At 36.9% G+C, this 22166-nt stretch overlaps 1 protein-coding gene across 7 annotated transcripts in view; it reads right to left on the minus strand.

Moving 5' to 3' along the window:
* RPS6KC1 (ribosomal protein S6 kinase C1) overlaps nt 1–22166 on the minus strand; it is a 213201-nt gene that overhangs the window by 137542 nt on the left and 53493 nt on the right. For 6 of the 7 annotated variants that reach the window (XM_081300200.1, XM_081300203.1, XM_081300199.1 and 3 more), the window contains exons 4-5: nt 17254–17369; nt 10607–10700 (exon numbers count right to left, since the gene is read on the minus strand). In XM_081300200.1, coding sequence (XP_081156326.1) covers nt 10607–10700; nt 17254–17369 — 210 coding nt within the window. The remainder of the gene's footprint in view (nt 1–10606; nt 10701–17253; nt 17370–22166) is intronic. The other variant, XM_081300204.1, reaches the window with a different exon arrangement.

Here is a 22166-nt window from a genome sequence, read left to right on the forward strand (position 1 = left end):
CCAAAGGGAATTTCTACTTGTCCTAGTAGCAATCACTCATGCTTCACACACAAAGCAAGACATCTAACCAGCAGAACAGAAGTTACCTGGAGGTAGAAAACACAGAGATCAGTTTCCATTAAGAAGCCCTAACAAATATGATTTTAAGTGATAACCTACATGTAAAGCTTAATCTAGTTGAGATTCTTGCATTTGTTGCCACATTCGTCACTTAGTAATAGCTACTATTACTAACAAGAACCATTTCCTTAATGTTTCACATGTTTAAAAACATCCTTGGGATATGTCTATGCCTCACCCTTGAAAATTTATGAAAAGAGCATCAATATCTGATGTGCATTTGGTGAAAAACTAAGTTCACAAAACAATGTATGAATTATAATTACAACCTAATACTGTTATCATAAACAATAAAGCTCTATCACTTGGCTTCACTTTCTACCCAAAGAACTTTCATTCTGCTACTCTTTATAACCTTCTCTGGACTCTAGCATTTCAAAACTGCTCCCAGTGGTCATGGAGGTCACACTGCACTTTCTATACCACATATGTATCCTCCCTGCCATAAAATTAAATCTGAATTGCAAAATTTAGTTCTGGGAGTGTTATCAAATACCTGCAATGCTTTAGATACATGGTTTAAACCCTTTGAAACTCCAAATTTTTAGTTGTAAAGTAAGGGATTTATTTATATCATCTCTAATGTTTCTTGTACTCTAAAACTCTGATTCCTTCAACATTTTATGAACTTTTTATTATTTAATCCATATGACCCCTAACCATCTAATATCCAATAGTATTCTCAACAGCCTTGGGTTTTTAAAAGTCAATACTTATGATTTGCATCATCTGTTTGTTCTTATATACTTACACATACTGACATATTCTCTCTCATTTGTGCTTAACATTAGAAAAAGGAACTATTCTTTTTCCCTATTTAAGCTTTCCCACTAAAGAAAATTCAATTAATAAGGGGCAATGAATAAAATAAAGATGGGTAAAGAAGCACTTAAAAGGAAAAAGAATGTCTTTAAGCTGAGTAAACCAATATTAACAATATAACCAATATAACACAGAAGGGTCTAGAATGATGTTAGCTGTAAGACAGAGTTCTCATGGTGCCACCTTGTGGACATTTGTTGAATAAAACTAACTTTTCATTCGACTTTCTATATTTTGTCATATTGTATTAACACCCTGTACTGCACAGACTTTAAGTTAAACTATTTTTCTTTTCTTTTTCTCCATGTACTGAGGGACTGAACCCATTAGGCACTTTAACCCTTTAAATTACATCCCTTTTTATTTATTTTTTAAACAGCTGGAACAGGGTTTAGCTAAATTGCAGAGGCTGGCCTTGAATTTGGTATCCTCCTGACTCACCTTGGTCTTCTAAGTCACTAGGATTACAGATGGGCACCACCACACCTGGCTTAAAATTTATCTTAAAAGCAGCCTTAATCGATCTATTTAAGAATACCCCTCTTTAAAAATGATTCTGCCTCAAAGCATAAGCTTTTAAATCCATTAAATAAAAACAGTACATGTAATCAAAATATAAAATAAATAAGATTTCTATAAAGAAAGTTTTGATCAAATTAAATAATTATATGCTTTCTGTTATGGTTTGGATGATAGGTGTCCCCTGAAAGCTCATGTGTGAGATAATTCAAGAAAGCTTAGAGGTGAAATGACTAGGCTATGAGAATCTTACCTAATCAGTGTGTTAGTCCACTGGTAGGGATTAACTGAGTGATGACTATGGGCTGGTGGGGTATGGCTGGAGGGATTGGGTCATTGGGAGTGTGCATCTATAGTACATACTTTGTCTGTGATGAGGAGAGTCTCTCTCTGCTTCCTAGCCAGGTCCTGACCTGCTTTCTTTTGCCACACTCTTCCACAGTGATATTCTTACTCACCTTGAGCCACAAGAAATGGAGCCAGCTGTCAATGGACTGAGACCTCTGAAACCGTGAGCCCCCAAATAAACTTTTCCTCTTTAAAACTGTTCTTGTCTTTTGATCACAACAGCAACAAAGCTAACAAAATAGAAAATGGTACTGGAAGTGGGGCTCTTGCTGTGACTAACCTGACTATGTTGTTCAGAAGCTTTTGGAGCTTTTTGAAACTTGTGGGAAGAATTTTGGAAAGGTTAGTGATAAAAACTGGGAAAGCTTTAGATTGTAAGTGGACATAAGGATGGCCTTAGGCCTTAGGCCTTAGCCCAAGCTTCTCCATTTTAAAAACTCCACTTTGAAACCTGTAGTCTCACGCCTATGGAGCCCTCCAATATGATCATCAGGCATAGCCCTGACATAAACAAGTCAATTCTCCCCACCCTGGCAAGCTCAGAGTGAAGTCCCTTTCATATGCTCCTTGCCCGATAAGAGGGAGAGGCAAGAAAATCAAGGTGGGTACCACAAGACCAAATGCTTTAACCCCAGGGCAAATGACGTCACTGAGAAATCCAGTGGCAGCAGATAGGGATGAAAGGGTGGTCAGAAGCCCCAAGATTTAGTGTAAATGATGGAGCAAATGAACAGACATCCAGCCGGCCGACACGGAGCCTTCATGCTGGAGGGCCTAATGAAGACCTGGACTGACATCCTAACTCTTTTCATAATTTGCCTGATCCTCTGCATCTTCCTCACCACTCTCAAACTCTACAGCCACATCTTGGCCCTGGTGAGAACTGCAACTTCTCCCTATGACCCTCTCCTCAACCGGCCATCAGCTCCTCCCCAGGAGAAGCCTGCCTTGGTTCCTGATCTGATCACCATAGTCTGAGTAAGTGTGCATCTGCTGGACTTAAAGCCTAAGGCTTGAGACTTTTGATCTTAGCATGTAGAGGGAAATGTCTGTCATGAGCCTATCAGATTAAGTGTGTTTGCAGTGCTCAGAATTAATCTAGAATTGTTCTCTGTGAATTGATTATGCCTAGCATTAAGGATTGTCATTTTCTTGATTAAGAACCTATAGAAGGGGGAGCATGAGAGAAATAGATGAACTCTAGATGGGGCAGAGGGGTGGGAGGGGGCATGGGGTTGGAAATGATAATGGAATGTGATGGACATCATTATCCAGAGTACATGTATGAAGACACGAATTGGTGTGAACATACTTTGTATACAACCAGAGATATAAAAAATTTGTGCTCTATATGTATAAAGTATAATGCATTCTGTGTCATTTATAAATAAAAAATTAATACAAAAAAGAACCTATAGAGTGAAATTGTATTTAGTGATTTGAGTGATTAAGCATTGAAAAGGGCAGAAGCGCATGGACATTCTTTATTTCTCCCCCTGACAACATAAGTCACACCTTTTGCCTCCCAACAGTGGAATATAATGGGCCATTCTACTGTGAGTTCAAAAGACCAGAATGCCAGTATCACAATGGACTGTAAAAATTGTTCTGATGAGAACTGAGAAAGAAAGGAGTCAAGGAAATTTGACCAGAGGCTATTCATATTACATTCTGGCTAAGAAGTTGTATTTTGCCCATGTTCTGAGACTTTCTTCGAAGCTGATTTTAAATGCAATGGACTGGGCTGGGGATGTGGCTCAAGCGGTAGCGCGCTCGCCTGGCATGCGTGCGGCCCGGGTTCGATCCTCAGCACCACATACCAACAAAGATGTTGTGTCCGCCGAGAACTAAAAAATAAATATTAAAAATTCTCTCTCTCTCTCTCTCTCTCTCCCTCCTCTCTCTCACTCTCTCTTTAAAAAAAAATAAATAAAAAATAAATGCAATGGACTTCTTAATTTGGTGGGGAAAATGTGTAGGCATCATAGCATTCAGTTGGTGGTATGATTATTGCCGTTAGCATTTAGCCAAATTTACTGTGATAACTGGGAGCATGAAGATTTGAAAAAGCTTCACTTTGGTCAGAAAACTGCCAGCAAAACTAGTGCTAAGGAATATGTGGTAGTTACAGACATTACAGCCACTAAAGAAAAGATAAATACTTTGACCAAAAACAATAGGAGACATGTCTTGAGGGCATCTCAGGAACTGGCAAGACCATACCCATCTAGGGATGAAGGGTATAAAAGTAAAAATTCCTTTGAGAAAAGACCATGGGGGCACCCTACTTGCACAGGAGGGCCTAAGAAGATGTTTCACCATGCTCAGCCAGGCAGGCAATCAGAGGCTGCGGCAGCCAAGATCCTAAGAGGTCTGGCTACTGCTGAGGTGGCAGAAGACCTGGCATCAACCAGGTAGTACTGGTTCTACAGGAGAGTGGGATGCTAGAGTTAGGGGGTCATGGAGGCTTCCACTGAGATTTCAAAGGCAGGCCTGGGAAGCCAGGCAAAGTGCAGCAGGGTGGGAGTTCCTGCGGGCAGCTCCTGATAGGGTGATACATGAGTTGTGAGAAGGAAGGCAAGGCTGCAGGGGAGACCCCCAAGATTAAGAAATGACAATACTGGGGAATATCTGCCAATGAAAGCTACAGGAATTGAGCACAGACAAACCAACAGAGAAGCCATGTAGGCTGCAACCAGCAAAGCCACAGGGGCAGAGCTACACAAGCCCTTTGGAGAGAACACACAATGCCAGCAGATACCAGCAGATGCCAGCAGATGCCAGACATGGAACTACAGGACTTGTTCGCCAGCTGGATTTCAGTCTTGTTTTGATCCCATCCCTTCTTTCTATGTCCCTATTTCTCCCTGGTAGAATGGAAATGTTTATTTTGTACCTTTATATACTGGATACATGTAACCTGCTTTTGATTTTTACAGGAGCTCACAATGAGAGTTTGCTTTAAGTCTCCAAGGAGACTCCAAGTTGGACTTTTGGGCAACGCTAATGGGATGGATACTCTTGTAAATGGATTAAATATATTTTGCAAATGTGAAATAAGCAAAAGCTTTTGGGGGCCTGGGGTGGAAATGCTACAGGTTAGATGAGAAGTGTCCCCCAAAAGCTTACATATGAGACAATACAAGAAGGATTAGAGGTGAAATGATTGGGTTATGAGAGCTTTAACCCAAAAAGTTAATTAATTCCCAGACAGGGATTAACAGAATGGTAAATGAAGGCAGATAGGGTGAGGCTAGAGGAGGTAGGTCCCTGGGGACATGCCTTACCCATCCTCTCCCTCTCTCCTCCTCGCCTCTCTTCTTCTCTCTCCCCACCCCCCTTCCAGGTACCCTGTTCCTAGCTGTTTTCCTCTGCCACACTCTTCCACCATGATGCCTGCCTTACCTCAGCCCCAAGGAATGGAGTCAGCTGTCTGTGAACTAAAAGTTCTGGAATCATGAGCCCCAAAATAAACTTTTCCTTTTAAAACTATTCTTGTCAGGTCTTTTGGTCACAACAGCAAAAAAGCTAACTAAAACACTTTCCCCAATTAGTCCTCCAATATTTTAATTATAATCAACACTTCAGTGTAACAGTTTAACCACAATCTTTGTGCTTGTCTACATATAGAAAAGAATTGCCTTTTCATCAAATAAACACATAAATCTTGAGCTAAATGTCATTTTACGGAAACCCTTATAAAAATCAGCAATATATGCTATCCTCCAAAAATACGTGCAATATATTATATATATAATATATATATGTGTATATATATAATACATTCTATACCTCATTTAATCTAAAATGGCTAGTTAGCTGGGTACCATGATGTATGCCTATAATCGTGATTCAAGAGATTAAGACAGGAAGATTGCAAGTTCAAGGCCAGCCTTAGCAAATTTGGTAACCCTAAGCAATTTAGCCAAGACCCTGTCTGACAAAAGAAAGCAAAAAGGGTTAGGAATATAGCTCAATGGTACAGTGCTCCTGAGCTCAATCCTCAGCACCAAATAAATAAATAAATAAATGGATGGTTTAAGACTGCTTAATAGATCATTTCTTATCTCCATCAGTGTTACAATGAGTACTTGTGAGTTCTTAATTCATAATTCACAGACATCCTCCCCACTGAACTCCCTCCTAAAAAACTGGTAGATTTGCTATTCCAAGGCACATCTAAATATCATAAGATCTGGGCTGGGGGATATAGCTCAGTTGATAGAGTGCATGCCTTGCATGCACAAGGCCCCAGGTTCGATCCCTAGCACCACCAAAAAAAAAAAAAATCTTAAGATCTGCTACATATAATAAGCCAATCTCTCATATTCTGCTTGTGGTTATGATCACCTAATTATTTTCCCTTATTTGCTGCATGAAGCTGGATAACATCCCTCCTGAAACTGCAAAGGAAGTCAAGTATTAGGAAGAGGAAATGACACAGGTTACCAGATGAGACTAAACCAACATCAAAGGCACCAATATCAAGGGCAGCATGGCAGGAAAGCCACCTGCATCCTTCAAACAGGCCAACAGATGAGAGAAACATGTCAAGATGCTCAGTTCCCATGCACCATCTGGGCAGGTTTCCACAAATGTCATAGTAACTTCATAGCTAAGTTTAATTCAAATAAAACACAGAAGCCTAAAATGGAAATAAAATGTTAACTATCAATTATATCTCCTCTCATCTTTGAAAAAATATAGTTTAATTGCTTTGGACAAAGGAGATAAATAATAACCAACATTTCTTTTTAAAAATGCAAAACAATGTCAACCTTTTGTCTAAAAATCTACAGAATAATTTCAAAATGTTCAGCCTCATGCTAAATAAAATACAGGTGCCAACTTATCACAAAGTTATTGATTTCATGACATCTCAAAGGGGTTTCTCTATTCTACTATACTATAAAACAACTGTAATTTTAACACAAAAGGATATACCCCAGATTTTCATGTTTCCATCACTACTTTGATTCCATAGTAAATTAGGATTTGTTGATTGCATTGTTAATGTGATAAACTTGCTATGTGGCATGATTTATATATGGTTTGTCCCAAAAAGGCATGTGTGCTGGAAGCTTGGTCCTCAGTGTGGCAATGTTAGGTGATATAACAGTTAAAAGGACTTAATGAGAGGTAATGAAGTCAATGGGGACATCATCCTCAGAATAAATTAATGTAGGTCTCATGGGACCCCAATTAGTTACCAAGTGGGTTGTTGTAAAAAGAACTAGACTGACCCTTCCCCAGTCTCTAGGTTCCTGTCTCACCATATGATTGCCTCTGCATGAAGCTATTTCCCCTCCTTTAGGCTTTTCCACCACTTTATGACATAGCCATGAGGGCATTTACCAGAGGCTGAACAAATGTGCTACCCAACCTTGGACTTTCGGCCTCCAAAACCATAAGCAAAATAAGCCTCACTTCTTTATAAAGTACCCAGTCTCAGAAAACAAACTGTTTTCAGCAACAGAAAATAAACTGCTATGTCTTGTCTTTCTAACTGCAATTAAACAATCTTGAAAAGAGCAGGCTGTATTAAGATTTACCCCTCTGGCTTATTCCACCAAGAAACAAATTCTTAAGTATGTAAAATGACAATCCATTTTTAAGACGTCATTTGAAATACTACACTCAAAGAAACTGTTATGGAGTAAATCATCTCACATTTTGGCTCTAAATCCAAACTACAAGCATTTGTCAATACGATCTCTTTACGATCCTCCGTTTCACTGCATACCTGTGGGGCTTGGTTGGATGTCACCTTTCTTGCTCTGTTGCTACAGAATGCCCTTTCCTGTGGTTGTCTCTGTATTTTCCAGACTTTTTACAAAGTAAATCTTCCACTTTCCTATTATATCAGACAATCTCATGATATTTACTACTCATTTTCCCTCTGAAATAACAATGAATTTGTAAGCTTTTTGACAATGCTATCTATCTGTATTTGTCAACTTAGGTGTCTTGTTCATCAGGATTAATTAGCCAGACAAAAAGGCTTTTAAAAGGGATGGGGAAGGAGACATAAGCATTTCCAGTTTCATACTCTTCGGTCTCATGATGTTTTAGAGATAGTACTGCAATTGAAAAACTAAACTTTAGTGACAGGATAAAATGTCAATATTAGTTTTAGGTGCATAAGGCTTTTTCTGTGTTTTTAACAAAAATGTTGTCCCCATTTCTCTCATAAAAGGAATTACACATTCCTAAGAAATAAATCCTTCCAAAGAAAATACATCTTTTTTGAAAATTTAGAGGTAAACTCTAAAACAAGTGCTTTGGGAGGGTTATGGGGTAGTCCTGTGTTATGCCTGTGATCTTGGTGTAATTACTAATACAGCACTGGCTTTAATTCTCAGAAGTATCTCAATTTGAACAATAAATTGTAGGTTCTCCCTAGCTTTAGTTTGTCTCTCCTTTAGTATTAATACAACCACCTGTTCACTTGAACAACCTCAATATTTAGCATACCATCCCAAGAAAAATTATTCCTAATAATAATGCTCCTCCTTCTCCTTCTCTCCCAGACTACAAAAATGAACAAAAAGATCATTGCACTGCTCCCATTATGCCTACCTTAAACTAAAAGAGACTCCTAATACCCTTTCCTCATCAGGGTAGACTCCCATCTAGTTAACAAAGGCTATCAAAAGAACATAATCACTCCCATATCACACAACCTTTGATTCTTATATAAAAAAAATTAAAAGAGAGGAAAGAAACAGTCTACATGTTCAAGAACAACACTCCTCATTAATAAATATGTAATTACAAATCTTTCTAACTTTCCTACTTGTTTGATATTGGACATCATAAATAATCAGTATATTTTGCAGGTGAAAAAATCTACTCCTCTTCCTGATGAGTGAGGAATCTGAGGCAACAGAATGATAAGGTTATTCCCAGAGAAGTCACCTTTCAAGGAAACCAGTTCTAGAATTAGGATCACACTAGCATCCCAAGCAAGGGCTAGACTTTTTTTCAAATCTTTGCGAAGGGACTATGTCTACCAGGTCATGGAGAATAGATTATTTTTTTTCCTAAAAAGCATGACAGGTTGTGGAGAAAAATTACTGTCAACAATGTTTGTCTATAACTCTGGCAAAATCAAGATGAAATCAAAGGTACTGAGGGCTAAATGGAGAGCCCTAGAAGCCTGTGTAATGCACGTGGCCTCCATGCATTACACAGAAGGTTTACATGAATGGACTTAAGTCAATGGGAGGCACAAGGTAAAAATAAAAGCTAACCACTTCTCAAATGGTAGCATCAAAAGGAAAAAAAAAAAGTAAGTACATTATCCCACATAACTGATAGGAATATATCTGCTCTTACAAATCAAGAGGCAAATATCCTGCAATAGATATATCAATGTGGCTAGTGATGTCTGACATCAGTGCATAGCCTCACAAACCCAGTACTACAGCAGTGAGACTGCAACTACCTCCTATATGACAGTCATAAAGCATCATCCTATCCTCCACCACAAACTCAACTCATGAAAGAGATCAAGAAATATTACTCTATTATCTTACCTTTAATATACTAAATCTAAGCTACACCTCAAATAACTCTATTTTTAAAGACCCACCCCCACCTGTCCCCCAACTTTCTTTCTTTTTTTTTAATATTTATTTTTAAGGGATTGGGGTTGTGGCTCAGTGGTACAGCACTCACCTAGCACGGGCGAGGCCCTGGGTTTGATCCTCAGCACCACATAAAAATAAATTAATTAATGATATGGTATGCAACTACAACTAAAAAATAAATATTTAAAAAATATATTTATTCTTAAGTTTTTGGTGGACACAATATCTTTTTTTTTTTAAAGAGTGAGAGAGAGTGAGAGAGAGAGAGAGAGAGAGAGAGAGAGAGAGAGAGAATTCTTCAATATTTATTTTTCAGTTTTCGGTGGACACAACATCTTTGTTTGTATGTGGTGCTGAGGATCGAACCTGGGCCGCACGCTTGCCAGGCGAGCACGCTACCACTTGAGCCACATCCCCAGCCCCACAATATCTTTATTAAACATTTACGTGGTGCTGAGGATCAAACCCAGTGCCTCGTGCATGCTAGGCAAGTACTCTACCACTGAGCCACAACCCCAGTGCCCCCCCATCTTTCTTTTTAATTCCATTATCTTCCTTGAAAAAACACTAGTTACAGAAATCCAAAAGCTAAAACATATGTATTAAAATTTTCATATAAATTCAAGTATGGCTTAATAAAGGAATCAAACTAAAGAGTAAACATTCTTGAATTAAAGTGATTAAAAGTACAAATATTGCTTTGGTTTAGACTCATGTTATTAGAAAACATATCAAAAAGATTGAAATTACCTTAGTCTTATTCTTTTTAGGCAATTAAAATAAGTAAATGTTTAAAGCCAGCCTTGAAATTGTCTAAAAGTAAGAAACTGCTAAATAAACTTTAGTAAAGCATTCTTATACCACAAATTATACTGTCTAGTATATAAGAATGCCTTACTAAACACTAAACTACACAATATACCATTTCATCAAATTTAAGATGCCACTAATTTGAGGATGAATCACTATTTTATAAACCACTAAGAAAAAAAACTTCTAATTAAATGTGAGATACTATCAACCCAATACCAACGGACCCAATATCAGAGATAATTAAATCTAAAAAAAAAAAAAAATCTTACATAAAAAATCAGTAAAATCCCCTCAAATTCCTAAATACATCTATTTTTACTATATAGATATGATTTACAGTCTTCTACAAGAAAAACCTCTAAATGCAAAAAAAAAAAATTAAAGTCTCTTACCTTCTGTACTATACTCAGGAAAGGTATCAATGAAGGAGTCTGAGTGAGCTTCAGCAGGACCAATTAATTCAGAACCATCATTAATTATTCCACCCTAAAAAGATCAGAGTAATTGTTTTCTTGTCATTAAGAATATTTTAAAATGGTAGTATATATTAGTTATCTTGACTGAGTATATATAAGAAATATAGGAGCTATTAATCTATTAAACTAGTTCACAATTACATTCCAAAAATCACTACGTATATCAATATTGGTTCATCAGTTATATAAATGTACCACACCAATGCAAGATGTTAATAATAGAAAAACCTGAGGTGTGAAAATGCACAAGAAGAAAAAACTCACCAGCTTAAGAATATTTTTTCTTAAGTACCGGTAATTTTAATTAGTGATAAATGATGAAATGTATCAGGAAGTCACTGAATTTTATCAAATTATAAACTACAACATATTACACAACATCTCAAGTGATCTGAGAAGCCATTCAGGTTTGAGACTCACATGTAACTTAGGTAAAAGTTAAAAAAAATAAGATATTTCTAGTGAAGAGTTTTTTAAAGACATAAAAACAAATATAAGATTGATTTCTCAGTGTGACCATCATTTTAATCAAATATCTAGATTTGCAAATCAGACCTCAAAAGACATTTTCACTTCCTCGATATGCAACCAGAGAATGTTATGATCAGACAAGCAGTGGTGGCGCGATTCTGTGCTGTGACTTTATGGACCAAAATCTCCAATCACAAATAAAAGGACTTATGATCCTTAAGACATTATAAATAATTAAAACAGTAACCTTTCTGCTCCTCAACATCCTTCTTTCTGCCTCCCACCAGCAAGTTCTATGCCCAAACACTACTACTAAGAGAGTAAATTCCCAGAGAAATACAGACCCCATTAGCTCTCTAGCACAGCAAAAAGAACTGTCTTTATCTAGTTAGAAAAATTTCACCTGACAACAAAATATGTATCCCTTTTAAGTACCCCTAGAATATTCTCAAGGACATGGCATATGCTAGTGAATAAACCAAGTCTCCTAAATTTGAAAGAACTGAAATCACACAAAATACATTCTCTAATCACAATTAAACAAAATTAGAAACCAACAATAAAAGAAACTTCAGAAAATCCACAAATATTTAGAAATTAAAGAATCAATTTCTAAATGACCAATGGGTCAACAGAGAAATTATACAACAGGATATACAATGAGCTGAATAAAAAATATTTAAAAAAGAGAAATTTATGGGTTGAGGCTCAAACAGTGCTCAGGGACATTTATTGCTGTAAATCCTATATTAGACAAGAACATTCTCAAACCAATAACTTAATTTTTCACTTTAAGGAATTAGATAAACAGCAAAATAATTCCAAAGCAAGTAAAAAGAAGGAAAGTTTAGAGCAAAATTTAACAAAATGAAATAGAAAACGAAATCAATAAACAAAAACTGAATCAAAAGACATGTTACCAATACTGACACAAAAAGAAGAAAAAAAATCAGAACAAAGAATAAGTAAATAAATTAAATTAAAATTAAAAATCTTCCCACAACAATTCTGCTCCTCCCAGGCCTAAGAGAAACAAAATTTTCACAATCCATATAAAAACTATACACTGATATTCGTAATAACATTATTCATAAATAGCCAAAATGTACAGAATCTAAATTTTAACTAGTAAACAAAAACAAACCTAAAGTGGCATATCCATAACCATATGAATGAATATCATACAGGCATAAAAAAAATAAAGTACTATGCTACAACACAGATGAATCTTTAAAGCATCATACTAAGTGAATTCCATTCACTACTAGATTCCAAGAATAAGAAGCTGAGTAATAAAAGTAACACAAGAAATACCAGACTTATACCTTGAAAATTAAAAAATGCTACTGAGAGACATTAAAAACATCTGAATAAATGGAGAGTCATTTCATGTTCATGGATTAGCATAGTCAAGATGACAATTCTCCCCAAATTGAACTACAAAGTTAATGTACTTTCAAATTAAATTTTATGAAAATTTTTGCTCATATGAACAAGCTGATGCCAAACTTTTTTATGTAAATTCAACAGGCTCAAAATTTCCATAACAATTTGGGCAAAAAGTAGGCAAACTTATACTATCTGACTTCAAAACCTATAAAGCTATAGTAATCTAAGCAGTATGGTCCTAGCATAAGAATAAGCACAAATTAATAGGACATATCAACAGTCCAAAAATAAGCCATCACATTTACAGTCAATTTATTTTCAATAATAGTGTCAATTCACTGGAGAAAGGAATCTTTTCAATAAATGGTGCCAAGACTATTAGATTTCATGTCACAAAAGATGAATTTACACTGTTGCTTTAATCCATACATAAAAATTAACTGAAAACAGATCACAGACCTAAACGTAAAACTAAACCATCTAGGGAGGAAATCTTCATAGCCTTGGGTAAATCAAAAAGCTCTAGAAATGCCAAAAATAGCATAATCCATGAAAAATGGAAAACCTGATAAATTATACTTTATTAAAAACTGGAAGTTTCTATTCTTCAAATAGCACCCATTAAGAAAATGAAAAGACAAAGCCACAGATTCAAAGAAAATATTTACAAGTCCCATATCGGACAGGGATAATAATATTGTACTGTTCTGAGGATTGTATCCTATATCTAATAGAAGACTTTATCCAGAATATATTCAGAGCCACTCAATCAAAAAACAAGCATATTTTTAACAGACATTTCACCAAAGAACTTATATGAATAAGCACAGGAAAACATTAAACATCGTTACATCATTAGGAAAGCAAAATCAGACAATACCAAGTGTTGGTGAGGTTGTAAGAGAACTGGGACTTCCACACATTATTGGGGAATATAAATGGTAAGTTAATTCAGGAAACAGTTTGGTTGTTTCTTTAATACATAAACTTAAGATTCAGAAATTCCAGTCCTCACAATCTACCCAAGTAAAATGAAAACATATATCCACACAAAGATATGTACATAAATGTTCACAGTAGCCTAAGTTGTAAGAGCCAAATGCTAGAATAACTCAATGTCCATCAACTTGTCAACAAATAAACAAGATATGGTATAAACCATATACAGAAGTCCCTCCTTATCTACAACTTTGCTTTGCATTTACCATCAAGTGCAGATTGAAAATATTTTATGAAAAAAATCTAGAAATAAACAATTTATAAGTTTTAACAACTTTTATCATAGGATATTGCTATAATTTTTGTATTTTACTATTATTGTTGCTAATCATTTATTGCCTAACTCATAAATTGAACTTTATAGGTATAAACAAGAAAAAACATAGCTTATATAGGGTTTGGTACTCCCACAGTTTCAAGCATCCCCACTAATAAGAGGGAAACTACTAACAGAAAACTATCCAGCAATATACAGTGAATAATATACAGAATGACATAGTGATACAAGATATAACATGGATGAAGCTCAAAAACATGTTAAGTGAAAGGAACTAGAACAAAAGACTACTTATCATATGATTCAATGTATCTGAAACACTGAAAAAAGGCAAATCTATAGACAGAAACAGTGGCTGTGCAGGGCTGGGAATGGGAAAGGGGAACACTGGCAAGAAGACATGGGGAAACTTCTTTGATGTAATGGAAATGATCTAAAACTGATCGGTGGCAATAACTCCACAAGTTTGTAAACGAAAGTCAGTGCATTCATTGCATACTTATTATAACTAGTAAATTTTAAGTTACGTCAATAAAGCTATAATAAATAACCATTAAATAATATGTGATGGAAAAACATAAGTCAAACAAGATTGGCAATATACTGTTAAATTTTTTTAATATCTGGTAACATTTTTTAAATTATAAATTATATAATTTATAATTTATGTAGTTGTAGATGGACAGCATACATTTATTTAATTTGTTTATTTTTATGTGGTGCTGAGGATCGAACCCAGTGACTCACATGCACTAGGCAATTGCTCTGCCACTGAGCTACAGCCTTAGCCCCTATACTATTAATTTTTGAAGGTAAATGAGAAGTAATACACAGATCCATTATTTTATTCCTTCAACTCTTAAGAATGTTTTAAAGAAAAGTCAGGCTGGGCACAGTGGCACACCCCTATAATCCCAGCAGCTCAGGAGGCTGAGGCAGGAGGATCATGAGTTCAAAGCTAGCCTCAGCAAAAGCAAGGCACTAGCCAATTCAGTAAAGTGAGACCCTGTCTCTAAATAAAATACAAAATAGGGGTAGAGATGTGGCTCAGTGGTGGAGAGCCCTGAGTTCAACCCCAGGTACCCAAAAAACAAAAAATTCAGCCTAAACAAGTGGCTATATGGTCATTTGTGTGTGATATCATCAGTGTTCCTACAAACAGAAAAAAAATGTTATTGAGGCACATACCCTACAGACTGGCTAACCCAAAACCTCCCCTCACTACCCCATCTTCAACCATGATCAGAATCAGAAAGCTAAAAATCATCTTCCGCTGATCTCCTTCAAATTAAGGATAGTCATGTGACCCAGTTCTGGTCAAAGAGATGTAAGAACTACCTCTAGACATTCTTTCTGTAAAAGCTAGCATGTTTCTTTTGACACTTTGCTTTTCATACTCAAACCCAGAAATCTAGATATTTGATAACATTCCTAAACTCTAAGCAGCCTGTAACTACCTTCCTCACTCAGACCTCTTGGATGAGACAAGAGGCAAGCTTTTTTTTTCTTTGCTTGTAGCTAAATAACCTTAAAGACCATATTTTCTCTATTTCAAAAGACTAAAACTACTGTCATATCCTGCTCCTGTCCAGCACTGCTTAAAATAGTTCCAAGATATTTTCCAAAATTACTATGACTCCTCTTAAAACTGTCAATTTTTTCATGAACCCTAAAAATAAGGTCTCATTTCCTAAAGTGTAAAAATTCTTCCAGGAGCAATTATAATCAGGCATTCCAAATCCAAAAGAAATGGAACAAACAGGAAACTTTTATTTAAACTGTTTAGAACCTATAATTTGACTTCTATTAATTCCCAAACTGATTTTTTTAATTCTATACCTTTCACCACCTCTATAAAGAAAAAATCTTCTTGCTTAATAGTAATAGCCTTTTTCTGTAAGTACTGATTCTCTGTCAGATAGTGGGGGGGAAAAAACTATAACAGAGAATAGCAAAGAGTCAAATACTGTATCAATTTGACTTGGCCTTTTATCCCAAAGATCTGCACTGGGGAATTAGCAGAAACCAAATTTACAATCTCAGTCTAGTTTGCAGAGTAATGAAAAAGTAAGCAACAAGGTCAATCATAAGGAATTTAGTTAATACAAACCTACCCCTCTCTCTCTCTCTCTCTCTCTCTCTCTCTCTCTCTCTCTCTCTCTCTCTCTCTCATACTGGTGATTGAACCCAGGGGCACTCTACCACTGAGTCATATCCCCACCCCTTTCATTTTTTGAGACAGAGTTTCACTAAATTGCCCAAGCTGGCCTCAAACTTGTGATCCTCCTGCCTCAGCAAATTGCTGGGATTACAGGTCTGCACCACTACACCTAGTCATTACAAAATTTTCTATTACTATTTCTATTACTCTAAGTCATAAGTCTGCAATGTCTTTCAAAAGATCATATTTCTTCAGTAAACTAAATTAGGTCATAAAAAAATGAATTCCCTGTGTAGAGATTCACTAGCACCAGTAAAATTAAATACCCCACTACTGATATATCATGATACTTATGTATTCTAAGAAATTTAATTTATACAAACCAATGTATTTTCAGCTAAAATAAAAAAAGGAAAAAAACAATGATAAAACCATCACCTAGCTTTTTTTCTAAAAGGCTAACTAAATGCAATAGGAAAACTTTGGGGGTAAAAACAGTGAAAGAAACTGACAACCTGCACAGGTTAAGTTGAAAATATATTAGGGGCTGGAGATGTGGCTCAAGCGGTAGCACGCTCGCCTGGCATGCGTGCGGCCCGGGTTCGATCCTCAGCACCACATACAATCAAAGATGTTGTGTCAGCCAAAAGCTAAAAAATAAAATATTAAAAAATATTCTATCTCTCTCTCTCTCCCTCTCTCTCACACTCTCTCTTTAAAAAAAAAAAGAAAATATATTAGAAAATAATTATTAAAAATGATAAATAACTCAGAATTAAAGCATTATGTCAAAAAACTCAAAACATTAATATTCAATGATCTCAGATAATACTACGTGTAATGGCCTACCTCTCTAAAACTGTGCAAAGACTAATTTTTTATATCTTTACACAAACCAACATAATTACAACAAATGTAATATGGACTTGTAGGATTTTATATCTCAAAGAGAAGTCTGCCACTGAAATATACCTCAAAAAGAAAAAGAGTTTCATGATACCAAATTTTAATGTATTACAATTGTGATTGAATTCGAAAATCCCTAAGCCCTTTGCATCAATTTTTTAAGATCTTTCAATCAAAAACTGTATAGCTCTTTATGCTAAAAGCAAGATATGCCACAGACATGGTTATTTAGAAATTAACTTCTACATTTTTAGTGAACAATGAAATTCAAAAGGAAATGAATTTTCTACTTGAATTTACTACAAGTTAGAAAATAAAAATATTCAATATGATATAAAATATTCCAGAAGACTATCAAACCTTAAAAAAATCCTCAAGCTGTTTACTGTTGTAAAGAGCTGGAATATTGGCAGAGAACTGTAGCAGGTCTTCAGCACACTGTCTTCTCTCTTCAATAACAGTTTCGTCAAATCGCCCTAGAATTAAATAAGAATCAACACTTACAGAAAGAACAACCAAATGCTGCTTCATGACAGTTTGTGTCCAGAGATTAGAAAGCAGCAGCTGGCCTACTACTGCCTATTTGCTTATTATGAAAACTTCTGGAGTCACATCTAGCCTCTATAGTGAAAATAAGCAAGAAAAGAACGTTTTTGATAAAACAAGAGGCAGAGGTATCAGTTGATAAATAAAGGCGTGCTCACAATCTAGAACCTGTCAATGTAAGAATTTTACTATTTAAGAAGCTGGTGATTTGAAAAGAGAATTTTAAAGGACTCAAATGGTTTTCCATAGTAATTTAATACTATAATTACTCATAATTTTCCCTTTTCTACTCTTTTTAGTTCATAAAGGGGCTGAAGAGAGAAAATTATGAGAATGTCTGTATTATCAATGGGGTCAAAAACCTCAGCTTAAAGCAAAAAGCTTTTATGTTCAAGTACATGTGTGATGCCGTCTGCGTCCATGACAGCACACTTGGGAGAAAAAAGAACCCACAGCAACAGCGAGTTCCACTTTACAAGGTGATGAAATGTTGGTTTTCACAGAATGTTTTAATGATATATACAATTTGAATGTGGAGAAGACATTTTCAAATATGATCATTTTGTATGGCGCTTAGTTTAGATAGCTGGTTGGCATTTGTCACATGCCTTGTTTCTTACTGATTGCAATATAGGTTTAAAAAATACAAAATCAGAAGAGGAGCATTATCATATACTTCAACAATTTAAGTGGTTTTGCAAAGCAGTAATAAAAAACTAAGACACAAAGAGACACCTAGTTATATAAATCAAGGAAAGAATTTGAAACTGAACCGTTAAAAATCCTTCTCCTCAATGTATCTAATACTTATTGTAAAGTGTCTATTTCATGATAACTAAAAAAGGATATTGATGTTAGACCTGGGTTCAAATATAAGCTCCAGCATTCACTAGCTGTAAATCCTAAGGTTGATTATTTTCACACTATAAAACGGAGAAAAGTAATAATGTACTTAAGGCTTACAGTTCCATGTCAGGCACATGGTAAGTGAAAGAGTAAAGTTTCTAAGCTGCAAAGCCTGAGTTAAAATGTAAAGGACTAGGTATTATAAAGTTTCTGAACTGCACACAGAACCTGAAATTCCTGAGGCAGTTAAGACAATGCCTGGTACTGACCATTTAGTTGTTAAATAACCTGGACCCTGTGCAGTTTGGCACGTAGGCATTCAGGGCCCAAACCAATCAGTTTGAATGTACCCCCATCCTTAGGACTGACCTATCACCCCCCCCTGACCTGTTCCCGCCAATGAATGGACTAATCATGTTTGAGAGTTGTTCAATTTTCCCGTGCCTCATGATGATTTGCTCTGATGTATGCAAAGTCCCTGCCCTCCCTAAAGAAGTGTACTTAAGCACTGCTCAACCCCTGCTCGGAGCTCTGGGCTGCTCTCCCTTCTTGAGAGAGCCTGGAGCCCCAGCGCGCTGGACTGGATCCTCAATAAACCCCCTTTTGCTGTTGCATGAATCGGTCTCTTGGTGGTCTCTTCCTCCAACGTTCGCCAGACCCTTACAGTAAGCACTTAATAGAGTATCATGCTGTCCTTTAATCTTTAATAGCTGTTGTATTTACTGAATAACAGAGCACACTAGCAACCTGTGAGTGAATAAACAGAGAAATTTTCTCAAAAAAAAAAAAAAAAACTCTTACAGTGAAATACTCTAATAGGAAATCTTAACAGTGGGTTCATTAAAAAAAAAAAAAAAAAAAAAAAAAAAAAAAAGGCCACAGTTCATGGATAGATTTCAGGGATAACAATCCTAATAAAATCCATGCATGTATACACAGGTACAATTTTATAAAAAAGGGGGTATAATGTTCTTTAGTGTCCTCTAAGAGCCCAGGGATTGGTAAAGGTTAGCAGGAAAGTAGCAGTCAATTAGAGAATTTCTAATATCTAGGGTTGCTTTATTTACTATGAAACAAGATGCCAGTTGCTATTCAAATATTCACTTTCCTACTTAGCAAAATAATCCTTAATTTTTACATAGATATATGAAGCACAGGGGAAAAAAAGGCTATAATTGTCATATTGTCTTGTAGTTAGGAGTGGACATGGACTATATATGTTCTGGCCTAAAGCAGGTAAACAAAAGTTAGATTGTAGCTTTCCAGAAAGTCTTTTAAAAAACAGAGCTGATATAAACCCTCTCCCAGATTTTCTTCATTGTTCCTTTCTACAAATGCCGCAGTCTGGCTGGGCACAAAATAACCGAGCCGCCACGAGGCACTTGTAGGTTCAAACAGGAACTACATTATTGCCCGAACTCCACCAGCACTCCACGTGCACTTCCCGGAACCCTCTCACCCTCCACTGGGCTCCGCGTGAACTCTCTGGGAACCCCGCAAGAACTCAACGGGAACTCCAAAGTAGCGGGCGCCTGAGGCAGCAGGAGCCGCCCTATTGCGGGACAGCAAAGGTCTATAATACAACTGAATACACAGCTTAACTTAACCATCATCATCTCAATGGCTCCTGGTGTCACCTCTCAACCACTCCCTCTGGCAAAATGCCAGGTGCCACCCGACTGGCTGTGGCCCTCAACACCAGGAAATACTGTGAAATGGAAAGCTAAAAAAATGACATGACACTATGCATGGTAGCACATGCCTGTAATCCCAGCAACTCAGGAGGCTGAAGCAAGAGACTTGCAAATTCAAGGGCAGCCTGGGCCATTTGGTGAGACTCTCAGAGTGACCCTGAGTTCAATCCTTAGTACACACACACAAAAAATAAAAAATAAAAAGACACAAGAGCAAGAAAACAGGAGCTGGATTCCTAATCACTGAGCTGCCATGAGGCTATCTCCAAATCTTTGACCGTAAGAAAGAAACTGGCTCCTATTTCATTGTAAATTTTGTCACAAGTAACCAAACCTAATATAATCCACTGTGCTAAATCTATGTTTCTATTAGTTCTCAGTTCATATGCAACAATTAGATTACACTCAATTCTCTCATGACAATAGCACACATAAAGTGTCACTACTAGCTTACCTATCAACAATATTATCCAGAAACAACCTTCCAAAATCTTCAATAAATAAATTGTCCAGCCTGAAAACAATCTTTGAGAAAATGTAGTAGTTAAATAAAAATATTATTATTAATATTTATTTTTTGTTGCCTACAAAGTATAAAACTGTGCATGATTATAATTCAACAAATTTATCCTTTAAAATTGCTAATTCTAGTGCTTGTGAATTCATATTAGTAATTTTGTAAACATCTATCATCTTGAAACAGAAACCTAGAAAATACAAACTTTTTATGCTTCAACCCCTACGGCCACCTGATATTATTTAAAAATATTAATTACTTGTTGAGAAATTTCAATGAAAGACTTCTTAATAGTTTATGAAACTCTAAAAAGATCTTATTTCTATCTGAAACAATAAAAATATGAAAATCTGAAACATAAAAATTTGAGGGCCCTAATCTTAGTATAACTCACTTCACCTCCCTACTAATCTAAGCTACAACACTTCAGAATTGGAATACATATGTAGAAAGCTCATCTTTGATCTATCCATTTCTATTCCACTAAACTTGGGTAAGCAGGAATGAATTAAAACATTTTTATAAAGTAGAGTACAAAAAAAATAGCTTATAATTCAATCCTATCACCAGAATACAATGACAGAACAAACTCACTTCTTTGTTCCTAAGATATTTCAGAATAGAGGGATTCCAACATGGCGGCGGGCGCAGAGAGATCAAGTCCCTGACCTCTTCAGCTGTGCAGGCATAGGGAGTCGTAAATAACCTAAATCTGTTTGCTCAGGATCACTAGGCAATGCTGAGCTGACGTGGATCTAGGGCGAACAGTCTGGGCCTCTCAGAACACACACTGCGCCCGGATCGGCTGAATTCAAGCTCCCGTTCGCCTGCTTCCTGCAGACAAACAGCTGTGACTCAGCACTAATCCATCCGGCTGAAACAACTGGTCAGCCCTTCTGATCCTACGGAGGTAAATGCCTACCGAGCCTTCATAGGTAGTGGCCACAGGTTTGAAACGGGGCTTGGGAGAGACAGTAAGGATCCACCGTTGCATTGGTCGCCCGGCAAAGAGAAACGAATTGTCGCCATTTGCAAGAGACACCACCATGGCAGAGAACTGACGTCATCAGACTGCGGCGGAGGAGATAACTTCATTGAAACCTGCGGCTACAGGTGTGTAATTCCCTAGCCTTCCCTCTACACACAACGGGGAAATCTTAAGGGCCCCTCCCAGCTCTCCCGTAAAGGCCCCTCCCAGCTCTCCTGTGAGCACGATAGCCAGCCAGAGGGAATCAGAGGTGGCGCGGCACCCGCGGCACGGAACTACCGCTCCCACCAGAGCTGACAGCTGAGGTCTCTTGCACCACCTACCGGGGGCATGGCTACCGGAGGGCAAGTAAAATTCGCTGAGGATTCTCAGCCCCAAGCTCTACAAACTTAGGGTCTGAGGGAATGGCAAACTGGAAGAGTGTGCCCAGTCGTTCATGAAAACAGGGCTCCCGGGAGCAGCAGACCAGGCGTGTAGCCAGTATTGTGGTGAGCGGCACCCATGAGAGGGGCCTGGCTAGAGGAAAAGTGGGAAGTGACTAGACACAAGAGGAGGCCCTAGGCACTCAGGATTGGAGACTCGCCCAGTCTGGGAGGAGCTGCTGCACAGTGATTGGTTCCCGCGTATTGACAGGAGAAACATGGCCTGGTGGGCACAGCGCCACCTACTGGAAGAGAAATTA

The sequence above is a fragment of the Spermophilus citellus genome (assembly GCF_964194105.1).
Source record: "Spermophilus citellus genome assembly, chromosome: 6".
Lineage (NCBI taxonomy): Eukaryota > Metazoa > Chordata > Mammalia > Rodentia > Sciuridae > Spermophilus > Spermophilus citellus.